Source organism: Lepisosteus oculatus, chromosome 26 (genome assembly GCF_040954835.1).
Source record: "Lepisosteus oculatus isolate fLepOcu1 chromosome 26, fLepOcu1.hap2, whole genome shotgun sequence".
NCBI classification, from domain to species: Eukaryota; Metazoa; Chordata; class Actinopteri; order Semionotiformes; family Lepisosteidae; genus Lepisosteus; species Lepisosteus oculatus.
The window spans coordinates 6,527,633-6,551,803 of NC_090721.1; the positions used below are offsets into that span (position 1 = coordinate 6,527,633).

Below are 24,171 nucleotides of genomic sequence, written 5' to 3' on the forward strand. Positions count from 1 at the left end.
CACTGATTTTCAACTGAAAGCAAAGATTCATTTCACATTCCCGACAGCGTGGAAATAAGCAATGTCACTCAAACTGTAAATCCCGAGATCCAACTTGGAAACCCAGGTTACAGGAGCAAGAAGAAAAAATATCTCAGATTTGATCCCTTCGATTTTTGCTAAGCTGCAGAAAATGCTCTTTGGAAGATGATTTCTTACTGCCATTTTTGCACTTAAACAGAACGGAAGTAGACTTATATCCCAGCAGCCACGGATTCTTCCCATGTCAAGAACTGACACACCATCTTTTTCCAGGTATGAGAGTATGTGAAACCTACAGAGATCAAATTAATACCTAGTGAAAAAGTCCAAAATATTTTACATAGAGCATTAACTATAACAAATTACATCACTGACACCAGTTCCTGCAACTGCAGAGTAAACTATTTAAGTATTTAAGGCCCGTTAAGTCGCTCCAGTTCAATAAATCTGAGCCAAACCGCCACCTTTGCGATACACGTGGGGAACCTGACATTTTCCAAACCGAGAGAAAATTCTCTAGTTGGAACACGTAATTGCTTTCTATGCGCACCCTAACAGCTACTAATGTATCAGATTGAATTTGACAGCGGGGCGAGCCTTCAGTAATTCTGGAAAACACGTTTCCCGATGCATTTAACCTACGCTCCAAAAAATACTTCACGTCGATCTCGAGCAGGAGATTTGCTGAAACAGTCTTGAAACACACAATTTTTGAAACACAAAGGAGGCGTTAATATCTATCATTTATTTTTTATTTTGCAGCATTTTCTGGGGTGCTGTGAAGCGTTCAGGACAGAGTGGTCTAATATCAGGAGGGAGGTGGCTTCTTTGCTACCAGCTACGGAGGGGAGAACTTCAGCCTTTAATTAAGTAAAACGCAAAACCCTTGAGGCTTTTCCTGTGACTGGCAAAAACAAGGACAGATCTAGCTTGGCTCTGAAACAGCACTCACTTGATTAACGTTCCTTTACAGTGCAGAGTGACCTGCCTTCGTTCCAGGGGACGAGGGGGTGCCACCATGGAGGGCTCAGAGGACTTTGTAAATACGAGGGCGCATACATACAGTGTACAAACCCTGATGCTCTAGTCACCCCTTCGTCTTGTGGTTTTTTACTCTGCATATGTACGTAGAAAAATGCGGCCTAACAGATGGGCACAGCATTGCAGTATAAATGGTAAAGCAGCTCCGAATTCAACAGAGGCCGTAAAGTCGGTGGGTACAGACAGACTCCAGAGGAAATTCAGCTGGACACCGTCATGATAAAACATGACTATACAATGCTATCAGGCTTCCATAGGTGTATCTTTACATGACATTTGTTAACAGCCAATAACTGGGTTTAAAGTCTCCTTTGAAGGAGACACCTGCTATTGTAGTGACACCCATGATCATTCCAGGGCAATGGTTTTGTGAAAAGCGCCCCCTGCTGGTTGGTCCACCAGCACCACTTACAGCAGCACACTAGTTGATAATTTCCCACCCCAGCACTGTTCAGACCCAGCCTTGCGCAGCCTCTGTGATGTGAGAAGATCCAGCTACAGGGCGGTAACTCTGCTGTATGCATGTACCAGCACTGCTGCAAACAAGATTTAAAGGAAAACCTTTCACTACAGCTGAGTAGCTCCTACTGCAACGATCCAGCTGGCCAGGGGCTTCTGAACAAAGTACAGTGCGGTTCTATTCAAACTGAATAAAAAAAATATTTTGGTTCTGAAGAGCATAACAACACAGGTAACAGCTACACAGCACATTCATCTTGCATTAACAGTGAAATAGAGCCTCTGTCAGCATGTTGCACAGTAACTGGGAAATCCATACTGATAGCTAGGCTGCTATTATTGATTGAGTGGCATACGGGGGGCTCTGTTCCCTGATGTGTGGTAGACTGCGGGCTGCTGTACAGTCCCTGAGAGAGGGATGGAGGGCTACCCCCCCATCACCCATCTCCTCTTTGTACAGTCTCCCCCCCCCAGAGACAAGCTCCTACCCTAGATCATCAAAAACAACACAATCAGCCATTTATCTTCAATCCGAATCAATACTGACAGCAATACTGATTTCAGAACAAGAAACAAACAAACCAACCAGTAAAAGTCATTAGCTCACTTGCCTGAGGTGCAGAGCACATCAAATTCCCTGGCGGTTCTGACCAGCAATCAAACACTAGATATTTTCTATGGATTGATTTAATTATTCTTTATCGTGACCGAGCAATGCTTATTTTAAAATTCATTTTTTTGGCACAGTCTTGGAAGGAGTGCACTCTGAAAGCTGACCCTCTAACTCAGAAACTCAAAAAAACAAACAAACTAGAAAGACTAACAAAACACAATGACACAGAAAGGTGCCTTGCTATTAGATTGTGTTTTTTGCTGCACTTTTGGGTGGCACTAACTCTCACTCTGAACAATAACGTGCACAGACAGTGGTGATGGTGGGCTTCATCCAGAGGCAACTCCGATTTGACATACAGTATGACGCAAAACGTAGGGGTGTAACCCCGGTGTCCTGGCCAAATTTTCAATTGGCCCTTACCAATCATGGCCTTCTAATAATCCCCCTCTATGAATTGGCTTCATTACTCTGAATTCCTCCCCACTGATAGCTGGTGTGTGGTGAGCGTTCTGGCGCACTATGGCTGCCGTCGCATCATCCAGGTGGATGCTGCACATTGGTGGTGGTGGAGGGGAGTCCCCATTGCCTGTAAAGCACTTTGAGTGGAGTGTCCAGAAAAGCGCTATATAAGTGTAAGCAATTATTATTATTAATTATTAAATACATGTGACCTCATTGCCGGCTGGTCACCTGATTGTGCTCTCCCTGGCACAGCCTGTGAGCAGTCCAGATGGAGATAAAGGGTGACTGTGCCCAGAGACCTAGGCCTGTGCTGCCAGGAGGATGCAGAGGGGTGAATGCAGTGTGTGCCAAGCAGCCTTGTTTACAGCCAGCTCTGGCAGAAGAAGAGCCCAGAGAATTCTCCTCCATCTGGTGCCAGCTCTCGCTTGAGCAGACAGGGGGACTTTTAGTCCAATCTAGGCCAAGCCAACATGAAGCCCATTCAGCTGCATTCTGAAGTTGTGCCACAATGCATTCCTCAATGCTTCACATGCGCCTGTGGAGCTTCCTAGCTGAACTAACAGTCAAGGAAAGTTTCTAAATGCTTTTCACCAGCTCCTTAAAATGATGAATTCTGATAGATGTGAGTTCCATTAAAAAAAGACAAGTAAAATCTTGAACTGAAACACCAGGCAACACAACCGCACAAGAAGAAGAGACTCCCATATACTACTGGCATTAATACAATGGGATATTGATACCTTGTGTGACTGGTGCGCTATTGATTGTGTTAAAATTCTGCGCAAGATCAGAAATGTCGTTTTCAGAGAGGACAATGGGATTCAGACGGGGCTCTCAGCCTGCATGTATTATGCTGTGGGCACACCGTGAGTTACTGTTTTACATTCACAGCTCCGCAGAGAAATCCCCATTATATGGAATTCATGACACGCGCTGGAGGGAAAGGTGGACCCTACTGCGGCAGTCTGGTGCCAATTTATATTTATTCAGAGAGATCGATCTGTGACAGCCAAGGTCTTGTTCTACTTAATGATCTGACCCTGCACTCTCTGTGCATCTCTCTTCGTTAGCAGGGACGTCGTGACTCAATTAGAGTGAATGCTGTGAACTGGATGCTTTAAGACCGTGCTGCTCAAGAGCAGAGTATGTCCGCCGCATTTCTCTCTGTGGTTAAAACAGAAGATGTTTTTTGTTCATCCAGAAAAATTAACCCATAAAGGTATTTGATAAGGAAAATTCTGGTTTATCTTTAGCTTTATTCTTATCCACTATCAATCTATTGCGAGTTGTTTAAGGTAAAAAAAAAATGCCATAAGAGCATACATCACATTATCTTGGCATAATAGAAGGCACGCACTGGTCACTCACTATCCCTCATTAGAATTCAGCAGGTTAGCTATGCAATGATTTTTCCCTGGGCTGCATCACAAATCTGAACAGCAAATTTCCGGGATGAAAGTTAACTCCTGACAGGTTGGTGGCAGATGAGAAGCATAGGGAACAGACCTATTTACTGGACTAAAACTGAAGTTTCTATAAAAGCTAAGGAAAATATATGGCTTTAAGATTAACAAGCTTGTTTTGGTGATGGAAGAATGATAGCAGAAATGTAAAATTTTGATCTAGTCCAGAATCTACTGATGATAGAGCAGGGGAAGGATAATGGCATTCTGGATGGTGCTGCGGCCTCACAGCTCTCGGATCCTGGGTGCGATTCTGGACTGGGCTACCTTCAGTGTGGAGTTTGCATGTTTTCCAAAGTGGGACAGGCCAGCAAGCCTTAATGGCCAAAGAGCGATAACAAGAGTCAGCTAGCAACCATCCAGGGCACAAAGGGTGTTTTTTTTCCCCCATTTGCCCAAACACTCATGTTTTAAATGAAACCTTTCATGTAGGAAGGACAAAGGGTGCTGCTCACCCTCGGCTCTCCACCTGCGCTGCCTGTTCCTCTCCAGCCTGCAGCTCCCAGTTACCCCCCCATCAATCCCATCTGCCCCCAGCAGCTCTGCTACAGTGCCGACACCAACGTATCTGGGAGACGGTTCGCGCAAACCAGAAGAGTATGCAATGATGAAGAATGGGGCTGTTATTTTTAGTTGTTTAATTTTAGTAGTTTAGCTAGATTGCACAAGTTGAGGAGCTCATTCTGCAGCAAGGGACAGAAATGATTATTCCCATGGGAGTCTCTCTTTTGCTCGGCAGAAGTGCAAAGCAAAACGCAGAATGACAACGTTCGTATCTTGCACTGCTGCAGAAAGCAAGCAGGTGTTTACAATCTTTGACCTAAATCATCCATTAAGAGCAGGAGTATCCTGGGCCTGCCTTACTTATTAAAGAAGGAAACAAACTGTCCTAATCAGGAGTTCAATCATATTGTCAGGAGTGTCAGGTATTGATGATGGGAGTTTCAGAGAAGTGCTAGGAAAACACCATTTTGGTCTTCTAAGGTTTTCTTGAACAGCAGATTCCAAATTAGGCTGCACTCATGTTTTTTTGAATGTCTTAAGAATGGAAGGTTTGCACTCTTTCTTCACTAGACTCACACAGGAAGATGATTTTGATGTGGAGTTTTTTTTCCCCCAATTGAAACAGATTTTAATTCTCTTTTCCCTTAACTCGCGTTCTGCCCACACAAAGCTTGTAAAAGAAATATAAAATCTGTCTACATGTGCTTATGTATATGAAGACGTATACAATTAGAATATGGAAGAGAACTCCACAGAATGTGAAGTAGTCAGAACTCAACAGGGTGAAATTAATCCAGTATTCTATCCTCTCATCGATAATCCGTTGTAATCTGGAGTCATCCATTTACAACAAAATGGGTCAGTTTCTAGATTATTTTTAAAATGTGAATGCATATGAATTATACAGGTCTGACGCACAGAAGGTCATGTAGCAACCATCAGGACAGCATCGCACAGCTCTTAAAACCACACTTTAGCCCCGACTCAGTGCTCAGCCATCTCCTTTACATCCAGTTACAGCCTCCCTACATGAAGAACTGAGCATCCTGATAAATTCTGGGGCTACTCACAGTACCTTCCAGTTTCAGCGTGCGCTATCCATTAGAGATTTCTAATGAACTGACAGATCTCTCCTACATTTCATGTCAAACATCATTCCTGCAAAGACATGGCTACCAATATTCAGACTCCACCAGCACTTCCAATGAGCTGCTGCCACCTTCTACCTTCCAAGATGTTCACAGCCTAGTACAGGGTGATGTAACTCCAGTCCGAGATGGGCCAGTGTGTCTGCAGGCTTTCTAGAGCTGGCAGGAGCTGGCAGTAGTTGGCAAAGCTGATTGTTAATTGACTGGTCATTGAGAGGGATAATGAAACAAAACCCAGAAAGCAAACTGGCCCTGTTGGTCTAGGCATGGCTAACTCTGGCTGGTATATCATTTTCTCTGACCACTGATTGACTCCAGTGATCTGCTTTGCACTGCATGGAGTCTTTCATAGTGACTCCTAGTGTTTTCATAGTGATGGTTCAATATCTTCTGCACTGAAGCACAGCATTCCAATTGCTGTGTCAAACAAGATCCACTGTCTGCACAGCAGCCTGCTACATAGGCTCCTGCTCACACATATTTCAGCGTTCATTTTTAGTAGGATTCCCCTAGGACTTGCATTTTATAAGCCACTAAAAATCAGTCAGTCCCTAAAATGCGCATTTATGTTCGTACTCACTTGACCAGTGCAAGGAAAGATGTGTCACGATGACAGCACACACAAACATGTAAGACTGAAATTCATTCCCATGGCTCAGTCCAGTGCCAATAACTGCTGGGCAACTCCGCCCCCACAATCTGCCCTTCCAGCAATTATCCACCCACTCTCAGCCCCCTGGTTTCTGTCTGACATTAACGCCACAGCTTCGCTGCAGAGTGGCGCGATGAACCAGACAATCTCCTGTGAGCCCAAGGCCTAAAGAAGAGACTCCAGACCTCATGAGGACCTCCGAAGCCCCAGATCCACATTTCTCCATTTGGCCAGACAGCTGCTGACCTTTCTCTCGGCTGGCCCCCTCATTGGGGGCAGCAACAAAGATGCCCCAAATCCCATCTGGACCTGTGCAGATGTTGACCAGTGCCCTTGGAGCCATTTACCCTTTTAAACGACCTGAGAAATGCCAAGCAGCCTGTCCCTCCAGCTGCATGAGCAGATGTCAAGCCTGGACCGCAACACACGCTGTGTTTTTGGCAAAGCTTATTTCTAGCTAAGGCAGCTAAAATGAACATCTGAACTAATGATCAAATATTGTACAACATTTATTAAAAGGAGTCAGTCTCCGTGTGTGTCTCGACATGCCAATAAATGGCTCTAGCACATTTCCTTTTCTCCCACAAAATTAAAGCTTGAAAGAACAAAGTAAATGTATCCATCCGTAAAATGACTTTTCTTTTTCTTCTGCCAGGGCTGACAAAAGTTAACAGACAGTCCAGGGGACTAAAGGACCTGAAAGGTAAAGCCTGTTAGTTTTCCAATGTGTCCCCCTTCTCCACCAAACCGAGCCTGAAACTGAAACACGATTTGTCAATGATAAATTGTGAATAATCATGATGAATTTTAGTGCATTTCATATGCATCTGCAGTGAAGGGGGCAGTGTGTGCAACTCTTTCCTAAGGACTTTACTAACCCAAAGTTCACAGCTGAAACAGGCTTCTTCACAGGGAACTTTACACAGCAGTGATATACTGAAACACCAGACAAGAATTCCAGCTACCATGCTACTTGAAGGCAGTACAGATGCCTCTTTGTTGATGACTGGTCTGTACTGATGGAGATGGTTGTAATGGAACAACTCTCTCCCAGGGGAGATTAAGGCATTATGATATGACAGAAACCTTGCAATCTGAGCCAACAGAGTTAAGCATCTTCACATTGTATTATGTCCTATAATGCTCTGCGATATAATGAGGTCTAAAGCATTAAAACATCGGGATGTTTTGTGATGACAGTAAGGAATTATGGGAACAAAACAGACACTTATACTGATGTCAGCAGCACACAAAAGACTTCTTCCAAATTGAGCTGGAAGGTTCTTCAGACAGTTTTTAACAGGTAAACTGAAAAACCTGAGTGTCTGAGGTTGGTCCCTGTACGAGTATACTTGCGTTTATTTGTATACAAGGCGCAGAGGAACTTCCTTAATAATCGAGCCATCTACACAAGTCCAGCACTGCAGTGAAAGGGAAAAAAAGCACCTTCTGACTAAACCACAGTCAGGAATTCTGAAATAGGATGTTTATTCCACTGACTTGAGGCTGCCTGTCTCTCTCCAGCTAACCTGTGTGCAGAAAGAAGCTTTGAATACTCACCGCTCCTAACAGGACTGCCCCTGATCACCAATGCCCAAGGGAAAAAACAACTCAAAAACAACAGCCAGCCTGGTACAACCATTGCACTTCTCTAAAAATCATGAAACCGCTCAGCTCTAATTCTATAACAAGCACATGCGAAATAGTTCAAATCACACCCAAAGAGACGACCGTAAAATCTCTTCCAAAATACTGATCAACTTGCTTAAAGATATCATTAAGGTAATTATCTTCCCCTTTTTTAATCTCCGACTGATTATATAACACAGACAAGTGTTTCTATTACTTTATTTGTAGGAGACGTCTTACTGACTCATTTTATTTTTGGTTGCGCGCACACAGCTGACTCAAAACTGTAATCAGATTTTCACAAAACAGCTTGATGATTTTTTTTCAACCTTAAATCATACATCGCCTGCCGTCCTCAATCAGCTCTCCTCCTCATTTTCGTGTGCTGAAAAATAACATGGAGATGCCTCGATTGGTCTTCCTTCACAGCACAAGATTTATGGTTCTTTTACAGAGTTGATAGGGAAGGCAAAATTGAGAATTTCTGCACTTCTGACACTACTGTCAGTTGCTCTGCCTCATCACTGAACACCATATTAGCAAGAATACAGACATCTCTATCTAGGTAAAAACAAATCACCGATAACTAACTCTCTTAACTCTAACTTATCTAAATGCAAGTTAGATTCAAATATTCCTGGAAAAGAAAAAATTACCTAGTTATCAGTATTGTGTTGTCTAGTAATTTTATGTATATTATATTGATGGTATACATTTGTAATCCACTGAATGTCTACATCTCTGTTTATATAACATTATTGTTGTTTCAGGGAGGCAAAAGGAAAATTTCCACTGCACAGTATGTGGACAATTAAGTAGATTCAAATTTTCTAGTACTTATGTACTAATACATAAGGAATACTTATGTAGTCACTATGAAGCCAGTAAAGGTCCAATAACTTTGGCAATACTGCATTAAGAAAATAAATCAAAGTAAATTATTTATTGACTATGGATATACTAATGGAAAATGTATTTTAAGGCTGTGAAAAAGATGAGAATGGATGACAATACGTTTTGGGCACGTACTGTGAAGGAGCACAGCCCTTGTGCTCTTCAAACTGACAGAATCAGAATTAAAACATCTGGCCAGTGTTTCCTCTGCGCTGGAGTGTGTGAGGTGTCAATAAAGTGATTTCTTTGAAAGAAAGCTACGCCTTGTGAATGCGTGCAGAGTGGAATTTCCCAATACCCCACTCACTGCTCATAGTGAGCTTGTGTTCTGCTTCACTGAGTGACTCCTGTGCTGTCCGGTTGTGTAAAAGGATTCACTTCCACCCCTAGAAGATGGTCGTTAAAAGTAGAAAATGATGACCAGGCTCACAACACACTGGGGCTTCACTACAAACTGTCAAATGTCAACGGGGTAATGTTATAAAAACACCTTTTTGTGTTTCATCTCAGCTTGTGCTGCATGCACTCCATAGTGAGATGACAGAGCTTCTGAAAATGTTTTTCCACTTGATCAGGTAAAGTTAATGTAAGGGTATCTGACTAGCCAGCAGCCATATCACCCTGCAACCCACTGACGCTCAGCAGGTGTGAGCCTGGTCAGTACCTGGATGGGAGACCTCCTGGGAAAAACTAAGGTTGCTGCTGGAAGAGGTGTTAGTGGGGCCAGCAGGGGGCGCTCACCTAATGCACCAGTGTAGTGACGGGGACACTATATTGTAAAACAAGCGCTGTCCTTCAGATGAGACGTAAAACCGAGGTCCTGACTCTCTGTGTTCATTAAAAATCCCAGTGCATTTCTTGAAAAAGAGTAGGGGTGTAACCCCGGCGTCCTGGCCAAATTTCCCATTGGCCCTTACCAATCATGGCCTCCTAATCCCCATCTATGAACTCTGCTCTCTCCCCCACTGATAACTGATGTGTGGTGAGCGTTCTGGAGCACTATGGCTGCTGTTGCATCATCTAGGTGGGGCTGCACATTGGTGGTGGTGGAGAGGAGTCCCCATTACCTGTAAAGCGCTTTGAGTGGCGTGTCCAGAAAAGCGCTATATAAGTGTAAGCAATTATTATTATTATAACTACAGTGCTGGAAGATGCTTGGTGCTTTATCCTTAAATATGGTTATGGAACTGGTACCACACATTTAAGTGGTGGCCTGTATTAGGTTTGCCTCCAGGATCCGGGTTAATTGAGTGTGAACATGGGTGAAAATTTGATCAATGCTAATTTCAGTTTTTACACTAGAAACATATAACATAAAATATAATTTGTCAGCTGTAACAGGCTAACAGACTGTAATGACCACTAGAGGCTGCTGTACTGACAGCCTCTGTCATTTGAGTCCATTTGGTTAACTGTACATAATACATCTGTGGACACTAACGATTTCATTGGAATGTGGGGATTTTCACATTTTCATGGGTTTTCTTTATATAAAATGGTGTGTCAGAGAGATGGACGAAAAACTGGGGAGGAGGATGACAGTAGCAGACATGAAGGGCCCCCTCCCAGTTGACACACTGCTTGGAGATCCTTGGGGATGAGAAGTACCAGAAAAATGTAATCAGTTCCTGTATGAGAATCCTACTGCCTCTTCAACAATGCATTTTATACCCACTGCCACTCTCAAAAATCCCCTTCCAATAAACATGGGAAGGAAATCACCAGGAGACTAAGGCTAAGTCATTACTGACTGTGTTGTCAACATGTCAGGATTATTCATCATGTCTTGTCCAGCATTTCTTCCACGTCTCAGGGAAAACAAGGTTAAGACTCCCTGTCAAGCACCACAGCTGCCCTGTCTTCAGGACTTGATAATCCTTTGGGTTTGGGGAAGAAATAATTTCACAGTGCGTATAGAAGGAATCTTTCTTTTCACTCTTGAGTTGGGAATTATCACGATACACGGAAAATGGTGGAAGACACAAATCTCCCCTGCGTGTGGCCCGTATGAGGGCAGCTCTGCCCTGAAGTCCTGCATATTTCAAACAGCTCTGACAGGACAAGATGACAGCTAACAGAAACGCGAATCTGAAAGTATTGGCTTTTCACATGACAGTCGTCGACACTTCTCAGACAGCTACACATCCTTGCCTTTCCTAACTGCTTTATGGGATTCAGGGTCGCATGTGGAGCCAGAGCCCGTCCTGGCAAGCACAGGCGCAAGACTGGAACACCCTGGATGGGACAACAGTCCATCGCAAGGCACCCGCAGAACAGAACCCCAGACTGTGGGAGGAAACCGGCGAGCCAGGAGGAAACAAACATGCAAACTCTACGCACATAACAACCCAGGAATCGAACCCAGGGCCCTAGTGCTGCAAGGCAGCAATGTGAACCACTGCAGCAACTTGGACGACTATATTAAACTGGAAATTCTAATAAAAGACCTGGAACCTGCTGTCATTCACAAACCCATAGAAATTTCTAGCCATTAAATATGCACTCAGCTGCCTGCTGGCTAAAGTAACGAACTCTTCCCTGACTCCGCTCACGCCCTGGGGATTGTACTGGCATTCAGCAAACACAGCAGGCTGCCATTCAGCTGTAGGAACACACGCCTGCTACCTCACCGTCTGCAGTGCCATCACTGGGAGGCCATGTAGCCCAAAGGTTTTGAATTCTGCTGCCAGCAGATCTCGTTTTGCTTGCCTTCACGTTCAAAAAGGCCCTCTTCAAGACACTCGTTAACGGAATGAGCTTGAGGTATCTACAGGTAAAGTACAGTATTAATGAAGAAAGAATAGTCAAAAGTAATAATCATCATATTTGTCTCAGGCACTAGGTCTTTAAGATGGCTAAGATGTGGATCTCTTCATCTGCACAAATTAATTCCTTTGCAGCTACCATCCATTCCCAATTTCCGTGCTTGGGGAAAACGGGTCTGGAAGCTTTTGTTAATCAGCTATCGCATCACAGGCTCTATCAGGGATCGCCATGTCACAGCTGGGTAAAAAAAGCTGTCTTAGCCCACATCTTATATAAGGAACCTTAATCCTGAACCACTTATTAAATATTGCAATTCAGGCCACCTACCATTAAGAATTACACAAGGAGATTCTAGATAACTGTCTCTTTGACAAATGGCTCTTAGGATTTTAGTTTTTTTTTCTGAAACTGTGTAGTGTAGTGTTGTGAGGTCAGGGCTACAGATCGCTTGCCCATGATGGGAACAAAAATACTATATTTATTTCTGAGACCCGAAGGGAACATTACGTTTAGAATTAAGTTAGCAATTAGAAATTATTTTGCCCCAGGTGGGCATTGTTTAAAGTAATTACTGAACTGGGAAAAATTACATCGTGCCGAGCTGAACAAATAAAACACCTTAGAATCATGCTGATTACATAAGGTGTTCTTGTTCCGAAACGGTAGTAAAAATGCAGAAGCTTAGGATGCTCTCTTTGAAATCGGGTGCTTCTGTGAAATCAGACGGGTCCCACCGCCTTTATTAGCCACTGCTAAACAGCACTCAGAGTCTCTGGGAATGAGTGAAAGGAAATTCCCTCTGAGCAAATCAAAGCAGTAGCTTTTATTTTACTGGAAGCTGTTCATGGAAACCACAGCTGTCAGAATAATTCCTGTAAGCTTCTAATGGACTTCTCGGGCTGGGGTTTTATGGGGACCAAGCGTTTGCTTGCAAAGAGGTCCCATATTCACACGTTAACTCTTCACATGTCTCGTGACCGAGGCCACATCAGTGGTATCCTGAGTGAATCGGCAAGCTCTTCCTACGGGTACACGAGGGGTGCTTCTTAATAATGCAGATCAAGCATTAGCTCAATCACCAAGAGTACAGAGACATCCTTTGCAGCAGAAAGAGTAAAAAGCTCATCCGAAAAAGCTGCCACTTTCCTTGTCCTTGGCATCTGTGTCGGTTGAGATGAACCGGTCAAGTGCAGAAGGCAAACTCGCTTAGAGTGGCCTGCACAGGACAGAAAGCCTCAAGTGTTTCATTAACTAGCCATCAGGAAATTCCCAACGCACAGGGAGAAGCACTGGAGAAGAGTCTGGAGCTGGCCAGGGCACCTCGTTACCTTGCGAGACTGCTGGCTTGCCTGCTGTGCACTGGAGCATTCTTAGAAAACAGAGCAGGCCCAAGACGGCTCATGGGCCCACAACTGGCAGCTGTGACCGGCCATAAGGCGCTTTCTCAGAGTGCAGCTCGATCTTGATGATCCAGACACTTCTCGTTTGAGCCTGGATCAGGTCACCAGTCCATCAGAGAGGTGACAGGTGGGCGTGTCAGCGGAGAGAACTGCAGATCCTCGTTCTCTCCAGCCACGTACAGGAGACGATGCTGGAAAGGCGTAAAAAATGCCCATTCCAAATACTGTGCATGTTTATGTCAGAAACAGGTTAAACGTTTAAGCCAGAAAAAAAAAGATCTTCGCTCCATGTCCAATGGGGGCAATCACAGATACACAAAAACATTTGATTGCAAACTCTCAAACATGCAAGTATCTTGGCACAGAGAGCCTAAGACATGCTAAACCTCCTTTGGCTCTTCAAACCAACCACCTTCACCCTCAAGGGCCGCAGCATGTCTGGCCAGCAGACAACAACAACAAAAAAGAACAAAATAATTCACAGCTGATTGGGAGACATAAATTCATACAGCCAGGCAAAACGAGTCTTCGGAGAACTGGAACGGAGACGGATTCACTGAGCAAAACCTGACCTTGCAATTCAGAATCGGGAGAAACAAGGCAAACCCCTGCATGAGTCCTACCCATATTCTTGGCAATGGAACAATTAAGGCCATCGCTGGCTGGATCCATGCAGCTACCTCCACAGCACGGGGAATATTTCTATACCCAGGATGACTTTCGACAACATCTACACAACCCCCTGACAGCTAATGAGACACAATACAGAGCAGTGAATTGGAACTGTACCCCAGATGACAGACAGGTTCAATAACACGCTGTCAGAAACAAAGTTATTAAACCCCTCTGGCCAATTTTGCAGATGACCTCCCACGATCGTATATAACGGAATAAGCCACTCGTTCATGGCTGAGCAGCTAAAGGGATAACTGCATTTTTTACACCGCTGTCAGTGTACAGCTATGAGAACCGAGAGGGGGCTGGGGGCTACCAGTTTATGACGCCACCCCCCTGACAATCCCATGCTCACGAACCGTGCTTGGAACACAATTGGGAACTTCGAAGCCACAAGATGGTGTTTTTCTTTTTAAAGAAAAACATTTACAGTAAAGCTAGCTCGCCCACCCACTCCGAACCAGAGTGATTCATGGAAAGTTTGCGAGACGGAGCCACTTTATCGCTGCCACAGCTAATGCTCTAAACAATCCTGATTGACGATTTTTGATGTCTCACTGTAAAATTAAGGCTGCATTCCATTCGTAATGACAGGGTTTTCTGAGCACTGGGGATGAGGAATTGGTCACAGAGCGAAAAGGACAATATAAAATACACACACGCATACGCATGGATGTTTGCGTCGCAGGTTTAACGTTTCATAAAATTGTCAATTACAACGACAAAGCCAAATGAGGTTTATAAGGTCTCCAGAGCTCAAGAAATACAAGTCAGTAACATAAAGCAAGTAATGCAAAATATAAGAAGTGTCTGCTCTACTACTTCGCCAGTCTGAATAAAAAAAGACAATCACCTTGGGACAAAACCTTATCTTTCCACATTTATCGCAAAGAACAATACAAATGAACTGCTCCACACTTTCTGCTGTCCTACAGTGCATACAGGCCCGCCACAGATGAGCAGCATGGTGTGTTTCTGCTCCACCCCTGTGTAGGAGAGGAAAGAAAGCGGGGGTGCTCTTCGCGAGGGTACAGCGAGACGCACTGCTGATACACGAGACTTTCAGCTCCCCGCAGACCCAATTAGCAAACGCCAGCCAGGATCCTGTAATTACAAACAGTTGGCGCTGGCAAGAGGTGCCGGGGTATGTCTCCCTTTCCAGATTTCCCTGTTAATTAGGAGGAAAAGCTGCGCCGTGTGTCTTCTGAGCTGAAACATCCTTCGTCAGCTGTCAGCTGAGGAGGAAGAGCACGGATCTCTGAATTTGCAAAAAATCCTGACGCCCAGCTACCCCCCCACTGTAGTCCTGATCTGCAGCTGGGAAAGTCCGGTCGTTTGCATCCTGAATCAGGATAAAGGATTTGAGAAATGTGCGTCGCGGTGGAGCTGAGGTTGGCATTGCTGCCTTGCAGTACTGAGGCCATGAGTTCAGACCTGAGGAGCTGTCTGTATGGAGTTTATATGTTCTCCCTGTGTTTATGCTGGTTTCCTCCAGGTGCTCTGGTTTCCTCCCACAGTCCAAAAACATACTGGTAGGATAACTGGCTTCTGGGATAACAGGTCCTGGTCGTTTGAGAACTCCTGGTGGGAGTTCATTTGAACCGTTTGGTTCTTTTCCATTCTTTAACATATTGGAGATTGCCCTTTAACTACTACATATCATTAGTACTATCAAATCCCTCCCTTCTGAGTAGAAAACAAGTTGCAAATGTTCCAATTAAGCAACTATTAGTTCAATGAAGCCTTAAATTAAGTGATTCAATGGGCTGGAATGAAAACCAGCAGGCGTGGAGACCCACGTCCCATTCCTCGGATCTCTTCAAAATGGAAGCACTTAAAAAGGGAAAATCCGTTAAACTGCTCCAATTAAGCCAATAATTAGCTCTCGGAGTGCAGATTTAGGATTCTATTACAGTTAAAGCTGGTGTGAATGCATTTGTACTTTTTTATGTTTGGGGAAAATATAGAATTGTGCCTATATAATGCTAAATAACAATGACGTCTTGTCCCGGAAGCAGACTCTAGTCAATGTACCTTACTGTTAGTTAATGCTGATTCAGTTACTGGTTGTTCAGAACTAACTGGTGCTGGATTTAAAAAAGTGTTTGTGCAGGACGGCCACTGTCAACTGGTGAACCTAATGGGAGATAATGCATGTATATTAATTTCCCAATGGGTATGTAATTTACACATACCCCTGCATCTGCAGTTAATTTCACTTCTGGTTTCCAAAGTGGGAACAATCTGTCATCGTGAAACTTCTGGAGAAATCATGAACAGCAAAATGCGCGCCTAATGATAAGTTCAGCCAAAACAACAGAGAAGCGTTTCAGCCCCATATTCACGCATATCCTGTTTCACTGGATCATTAATGCGATGTGAAAAAACAGTTCCTCTGTAACAACAGCGTGAAGCCTCATTACTGCTAAGAAAGGCTGTACTGTATGTAGCAGGGGAAACACTTTGTTAATGCGAACCCCGAGCACCTCTGAAAAGCTGACTCGTTCGGCTGGAACAAACAGGACCTGCCCTCCCACAGGACTGGGGGCTGGTAGTCCCTGAAAGGCCCGTCCCCTCTGCGGCCAGGTCACTGAGACGTGCTGGTGGTTCAGGGTCAGGTTACATGATTTAAGAATTGAAAGCACACAGTCAATGTGAGCACCAAAGCACAGGAGAGCTGCAAAGAAACGCCCTGTTAATGAAGCCAATTGTATTAAGATTCAGACAATTCATACCGCCCCCTAAGTTGCATTTCCTAACAGGGTGGCTATATAACACAGCAGCACAGCCAGTGGCCCGAAGGACTTGCATACAGTACTGTTAAAGTTTTTATTCCCTTGTTTCCCCCCACTAGATTACACCTATTCTTCAAATAAACCTTAACTAACTTCTCAGGTCAGAAGGATGGACAAAAAGGCCATTCTATAAAGCCACATAGTGTGTTGCACATCAAAAGTGAATCAAAACATTACAGCCCCAAAATAACCTGTCTATCCTCTCCTCCTCCTCTTCAGTTCTGTGAAGCACCATCCACCCTGTTCCCCGTCCAGACGCCCACTCTTGTCTCACTCGTCACGCCAGCGGGAAACCCCTCTCCTCTTCTCCTCCCTCCTTCACCCGCCACTTCCCTGCCACACTCGTTACACGGAGACGAACGGGCGCGAAGATGGAAAAAGGATGAATAATTTACCGACAAGATGAGCTGGAAGACATTTTAAAAGATGAGCCTCGCAGGATCTGGCCGACGAGGCGTTTTGTAATGACTGACGCACTCACCCACCCTCCTCCTCCCCACAACCCTCGAGCTTTGTGGGAGCAGGGAGGGTGGTCACACACGCCAGCTCCACACCTGCAGGTAGGGCTCCCACAGACGCACAGACGCACGCTGCACAGGACAGGCACAGGACTTCAAGACATGAAACCAAGCCATTTTTACCCTTTTTTCATTGTTTTGATGCACAAGACACCATCTTTTTCAAATAAAAAAAAGACAACTTGAATTCTGCAGTTCTGAAGTGCCCTGTACTTCTCCAACCTTACGTCTAACATCAAAATCCTCACCATTTAAACTGTGGGAATCCACTCAACTTGGAGGCAGCAGAACTAAGATTTTTCTATACAGCTTTCAAGTAATTGAAGGAAGTTACAGGAACTAGTACGTCCTAACAGATCAAGACTCATGTATCAATTAAAGACAGCAGCACTTAAACGGCAAACTCAGACCATCAGAGCCACCACCACTGACGAGAACTCCGTCCTCTTTAGAGGGCAGCAGCAGAGCCAAACTCAGTGATCACAAAAGGACGCTCCACGCTCATGCAAGGAATTGACACTGTGCGCTTTATTTTGGAGGGCTGATTAACTGCATTTTGCAAGGGGGGGGGGAAGGCAAATAAATCAAGCCAAGCCAAGGCAACAGGAACAGCAAAATAAATAGCATGAAACAAATGGCACCAAAACCTTGGCAATCAGCAATTCATTTTCATTTAGTCAAAGGGAGCAGGCTGATAGAAATAAAGTACCTTCTGAATTCTGATGAATCAGGGCTTTTTCGTCTTAAAGTAACCTTTGGATTTCACAGCTAGTCCCTCACGTTTATCTTTCCAGGAGAGACACCTGGCTCACACCGCTGGGAGGTTGTAGGACACTAACTGGTTAGCACGGCTGCTCATTTTGTTAGATCATGCAGTGGTTGAACTGTCTAGTATGGGGAGTTATTTTTTTCTGCCTTTGTCTAACCTTGGCAATGGGGAATTTTCGACCAAGGAGCTGGATGCAAACTATATTCATATACTGTATAGCCATATTCCATGCCATATTCAAATGGAAAACAAGAGGATTGAGCCTTACATAAAGCATTTAAAAAATGTTTTTAAAGCATGGGGCCCACTCCCCATCATACACTGGCTTAAACCTTACTTGTGATCCATAACCTATTGAAGTAGCAGTTTCAGTGATGTCTTTGGCAGAGTTAGTGCGCTCACACTGGTCTATTCCACCTCAACACAGGCAGCCTTGTGTCTTCAGGCTCCAGAGGTGACGCACAGCTGTGAGGGAGCATGGGAAACACGCCACACTGCCTGGCTGCTGCTGTTTGAATATTTAATAGCGGACCAGATCTCTGAGGGAGAGTCCTCTTTCACAAGGCTGGGCTCACCCACGGCCTCCTGCTTGTCAGTAATGTGAGGGCCTGCTGGCGGCTGGCCACATCTGTCTCAGGGCAGCGGGTGTCAGCTTTCACCAGCGGGATCCGACATCCTAACTCTCCCGTCTGTATCCCTCTCCCTTTCCAACCCGCTGCAGGAGATCTCCCCTGACATTCCTCAGGGAATCTCCGCTACTGTTTTTTTTATAAACTAGAGAGCACAGAGCCTGTAACACAAAGCAGCCCAATTTGTCTGCAATGTGTGCAGCAAATTCCACCCCAATCATATGAAGCAGAGGGAAAACTGCACATCTTGCTGATAACTTAACCACTGTTCTACAAAAGTATGGCAAACGTGTAAAGTACTTTACCTTTCAAGACTTAGCTTTGATTGGTAAATGGCTCATGCACTCTTAGACTTACAATACCTCACAATTATGCCTTTATCTTAATTGGATTTCCCAGTTAAGCTAATTTAAATGTAATTACTATTAACCTCAACGTTTCTTGTTTTAACATCAATCTTGGTACAGAATAATTGACCTGAATTACTCTCCAACAGCCAAGTGTTGCTGAGGGATTTGAACTGCAGCGGCTGCTCAAAAAAAAAGCCAAACATTTTAATTTAATTAAAATTCCAAAGACTACTTAGAAAACTGCCCCTGTGCTTTAAAAGCCTTGTTTCTCATAAAAGTTTTTAAATTGCAACTTTTCCAGAAAGCTTTGCAGAAGCACGATTGGTATGCCATTTCCTTTAGCAGGCTTGTAAATCAGGCAACACACTCATTTCATCTTTGCTCCGTCCATCGGACTCTGCAGCAGCGCAGCGCAGGTCTCTCACTTGAACATGTGCACGCCAGACCTCTGCTGTGTCTGCTGCCTGAAACAGCCTCGTTAGGAAAGTCCCCATGAATCAAACTGCTGCCGGATGGTAGATTGGTACAGACACAGGCTCTTACTTGCGCAGGTGCTCGTGTTCCTTGAGAAACAGCTCTGTTCTCCTGTTGTTCACTCCTGATGCGCTCTTGTATGTCCTGTGGAAACAGAGAGGTGGCTCAGCACAGGCGTCTGCTGTGCAGGTGAGGAGGGAACAGTGTCGGACGCAATATCAAGTTGTGCGCACTGGAGAAAGAGTAACTATTAGGGACTCGCATTATCAATGCGCTTCATCTTTTGGCTGGTTGAAACCAACGTACTGCACTGTGGCACGTATCACACACACCCCCATACTGCCCTGGCGCAGACCTCTCTCGAACCCTTTCTGTCCCGGCGTTTGTAACCCACAGCTTTATACAAGCAGCAGCGACTCGCTGGTGAAGAACAAATCTGAGCAGGACAAATTAAAAAACAGATCTTAAATTAAAGTGCCTTGCCAAAAGTAAACAGGATGCACTTCACAGTCAACTTTAATTATATGCAGTTTTTTATTTTAATCCTGTAAATTCTTAAAACAATCTGGAGAGGGGCCCAATTATCCTGCAGAAATGTAAGTGCAGTGTTTGGCTCAAGAGCATAACAGCAGCATCCTACCTTGGATCGGAACCCCCAAACTTCTAGGCAAGAGTCCAGAGCCTTAACCACTACTCCAGCTGGCTGATCAAGCACATACCGTACCTACATAGACCGACTGACTTACTGACATCTTGTGGTCGAGGAATGATACTGCAGGAGAGGAAGTCTACTGTAACCTCCCTGGTCATTTCTATTATTGCCGAAAATTCAATAATTATGTCCCATTTCTGTCCCATTTTCTTTCTCCGTTTTGAATGAATGTGCTCATCTTTCAAAACCAGAACGTACTGACAGAACTACCGATCCCCACACATGATGACATGAAGGGCACCCGTTTCTAGAGCAGGGAAATTACTGGAGCAATCTGACCAAAATATCTTACTCTAAGTTACAACTTAGGATCTGAGTCTACAACTATCCAGCCCAGAGTCCCAGCCACTGCTCCACACTGCTGCCTCAGCACTGTCCTAACTCTACCTGTGATCAGCAGTTACAGACACAGGCTCTTACTTGTACTCCAGGCAACACTGGATCATATTTTATTTTATAATTTTATAATTTATGTATCATGCATCACTAAACAAGACTGAAATCCATTGTTTCACATCACGTTCACTGGCAGGTAATTCTGTATTTGAGGAACAAAGGCCCATCAGCCCAGAGAGAATCCCTTTGGCCTTGGTGCTAAATAAACAGAGGTGTTAAACTGCTAAACAAACAAATGTGTTAAACAAAACAGGATCTTATTCCATCACCAAGTCTGCTCCCAGTAAACAGTTCCCATACGCCCAGCTGGCTGGACTGGGGCATGCAGGGGTTCGAACCAACAGCCCACAACAGTCCAGAGACCTACCTGCTACTCTGCCTTGCCCCTCATATCACATTCATTCATCGCAGTAACATCAATCCCATTCCATGCAGTGACTGATGCGCAATTTTTACTGCTTGTGCCCAAGGTCATCTGCAACAGAGTTGCTGCTACAGTCATAAAGAGCATTCAGGGCTTCCCTATAGGTGTGCACGCAGTAAAACCCAGACCCCCTGCTACATGTGTCTGAAATCAGTCCGCTGGAACTATTATCCTGCTGATTGACACTTTTATTGTAATGCTTCTGCTGCTTCGTACAAGCACAACCACAGGGCTGTAACAGAGATCTTAGCCGTCCCTAAACCTAGAAAAGAACAGTATGAAGAAACAGGGGCTGTTAGCAAATGGAGAAGGAATGACACCACATTTAATCTGAAGAGATTGAGGGTCCACCAGGCCTCAGGGGAACAATTCCTCAGCCTGCCGCCCACGGCCTCCAGCTCCATTTGCAGCGGCTTCAGTTGCCCTGGTGTGGAGCACAGCTATTAACTCAAGAAAGCCATCCTCCGCTGCTTTTTGTCCTGTAAACCGCTGATGACATTTCCTGCATTAAGACTCTAAAGTAATTAACCAAGTGATCCTCATTGTCGTATCTTCAGCCTGCACTCAGCCCGGAACCCTGGAGAACGAAGACTCATACAACATCAAGTTCACAGTGGTTTACTGGCAGAGAAAGTTTCCTGCCTGCGCCTTTGAGGGGAGATCTGTCATTTTCTGCTAGGAAGGTAATTAGATCAAATGCCCCCAAACACTACAGAACCTAAGAGTATCTTGGCTCTTTCCTGAAGTGAATAAGCACTCCCAGCCTGGTTAAGGGGCCCCAGGACGCTCAGATCAGCGAGAAACACAGAGAGGCTGCCAGCGCTGGCTGTGGTCTGCCAATCCAGGGGAAAGTGCACCTTCTCGTGGACACTTGTGGAATCACACCCAGGAAGAGTCTGAACCACACTAGGACCCCAACGACCAAACCAAGGCCTCTCCACATGAAGAAATAAAAGTGAGGTTTGACACAGATTGCTGGACCTCTTTCATTCGTAAAAGTTGCATGAATTCATTTCATACCTTCCTAACTTATGATGGCTCTTGCTGTTTGGAACTGTTCTTGTGTTCTTATTTTCCTCAAGGTGAAACCACTCCACTAATCAAGTGCACACAAACACAAGGGACATACTCACTCGATATCCTTCCGTACGGAGCCCAGGAGGTCTTCTCTCTCCCTGATGGCCAGAAAGTTGGCTTTGGTTTTGTGAAATTCGTGGGTGTAGTCCTGTAAGAGAGAGGCTCTGGTCATACCCTGACAAACAGAGTGAGACTGAGGGAGAAGGTGGAGCTCTCAGTCTGACAGCCTGAGGAACAGACTCCCAAATGTTGTTATTTTTTTATTTTGTTTTTCTTATCGCTATTGTTTTGGCAAAGCTGTAATTAATCTGTCTAGCGATTAAAACTCTTTGAATTTGAGATTGGGCGAGAGAGCCAGACAACACCACAGACGCCAACCGTGCTCAAAAGTACTTTTCTGCAAAAACTGGCATCGCAAGACTCCACAAGAGCTGCCCAAGTTCTCCCCCATGGGACCTCCCACTCAGATCAGCTGCTCCGAGAGCACAGCCAGCTTCAACCACAACACCTGCATGTGGACTAAACGCCTCCAAATTAGCTACAAGGAGCAAAGACACACAATGCCCAAGCCTATCCAACATATTCCAACAATCATAACTGAGACTGTCTGATGTTTTGAAACCGTTTCCAATGATAAATGAATTTGCAGAGTCATTCTCTAGAATTACGGTTAGGTTAAAGTGGTGTTTTCCCCCACTAAAGCAATATTCAGTTCCTTCCCTCACAACCAGAAGCCTCTTGAGGAAATGTCTTTAAAACCATGTGCAAATTACACTCGTCGGCAGGATTCTCACTCAAAACTGAAAATGATCATTAACGACAGCTGCAGAGCATTTGATAGGTTCTGTGAATCTAACAGTATGACATTACAACTAATACAGCCTTGCAAATTAGCTCTCACACATGAGTAAGTATTGAGTGTTGTTGCAATGACATGAGTGCACTTTAAATGACTACAATAAAAAAAAAAGACAGGCCACATTTATCCCATAAAGCATTCAGAATCACAGTACTTTCATTGTCCTGTACACAGTACTCCTTACATTGCGTTAAACAACAGACACGCTGTGACAGAGCTCTGATCTGGGGATCGTGCTCGGCATACTGTAATTCGAAAACTGCACAGCTATTCCCAATGACTGCATGCACGCTGGATTAGAAAAGAACTGCCCTAAACTTCAAGCCCACTTCAGATCAATCCCTGATACAAACAGGGAAGGTTTAATGACCAGTCTTGTTTTGAGTCACGCTTCGGGAATAAATACTCATTGATCGTAATGGGCCCCAGATATGGAAAAATCAATTTGTTAGCAAAGCCAGTCATTCATCACCTCTTTGGTTTCCTAACCTGCCTTCTGCTGAGGGTAACACAGTGTACACCCAAGGCGGGGTTCCGCATATTAATCACAGTTACCAGATCTCTCCTGCTAATTGACTGCACTCCCAGGGTGATGCATCTTCGTGTCCATGGAGGGAATGGGCAGAAGTGGGGGCCCTCTACAGCACCCCCACAATTCCCCTCTCCAAACCCCTGGTGCCATCACCTCCTTCTTAATCAATGACCTCTCCTGTAATTTCTGCTTATAGAGATGGGTCTGAGGAGACCATCGTTGGCAGCCTTCGATTATTCAAACTTAATGAATCATGTGACCACAAAGCAAAAAATAAAACAAGGCTATTCCATTTGATGTGTCTTCAAACTCCAATTCATCTGCTGATCATAACGTTTTAAAAATGCTGAGGTTGTCAAAGCAGCATGTCGCACTGTACACATATGCCATGACATCATATAATCGATGACATAATTTCCTTAGGCACATTTGCACAGTCATCTCTCTTGAGGATCAAACATTCCTGAGCAACACGCAGAGATCCGCAGCGATGCTTCGAGATGTGACCCTAGTGCCTGACCAATGTTTGTACAGCCAAAGGACAAAACATGGGAGAGGAAATCTTTTCCAAAAATAATTAGAAAAATGGAAACTTCCAGGTTTTTAAAATGCTTACCTGTTTCCTCTGAGGACACAATCTAGAGCAGGATATTTTTTAGCACCGCTGACAAAAGTGACAGCGGTCACGGTGCTGCAGTGCATGCTGGGAGCTAATTCTGAGGGCGTTTTCACAGCGGGATCAAATAGATCTGTTCCTGATCACTATCCCCTGCCCAGGAGGAGTGTTCGCTCTGACCCAGGAGTGTTGGTACTGATAGCACTGATATTTTTATGAGAGGGATCAAAGACTACCAATGCCTACCGATTGGAATTGGCAATGTCAATGGACCTACTGGCTTTGAACTG

General features: G+C 44.6%; 1 protein-coding gene across 1 annotated transcript in view; it reads right to left on the reverse strand.

Moving 5' to 3' along the window:
* gosr1 (golgi SNAP receptor complex member 1) overlaps positions 1–24,171 on the reverse strand; it is a 41,577-nt gene that overhangs the window by 14,219 nt on the left and 3,187 nt on the right. The window contains exons 5-6 of the mRNA XM_006640886.3: positions 21,931–22,022; positions 19,335–19,409 (exon numbers count right to left, since the gene is read on the reverse strand). Of these exons, the coding sequence (XP_006640949.1) occupies positions 19,335–19,409; positions 21,931–22,022 (167 nt within the window). The remainder of the gene's footprint in view (positions 1–19,334; positions 19,410–21,930; positions 22,023–24,171) is intronic.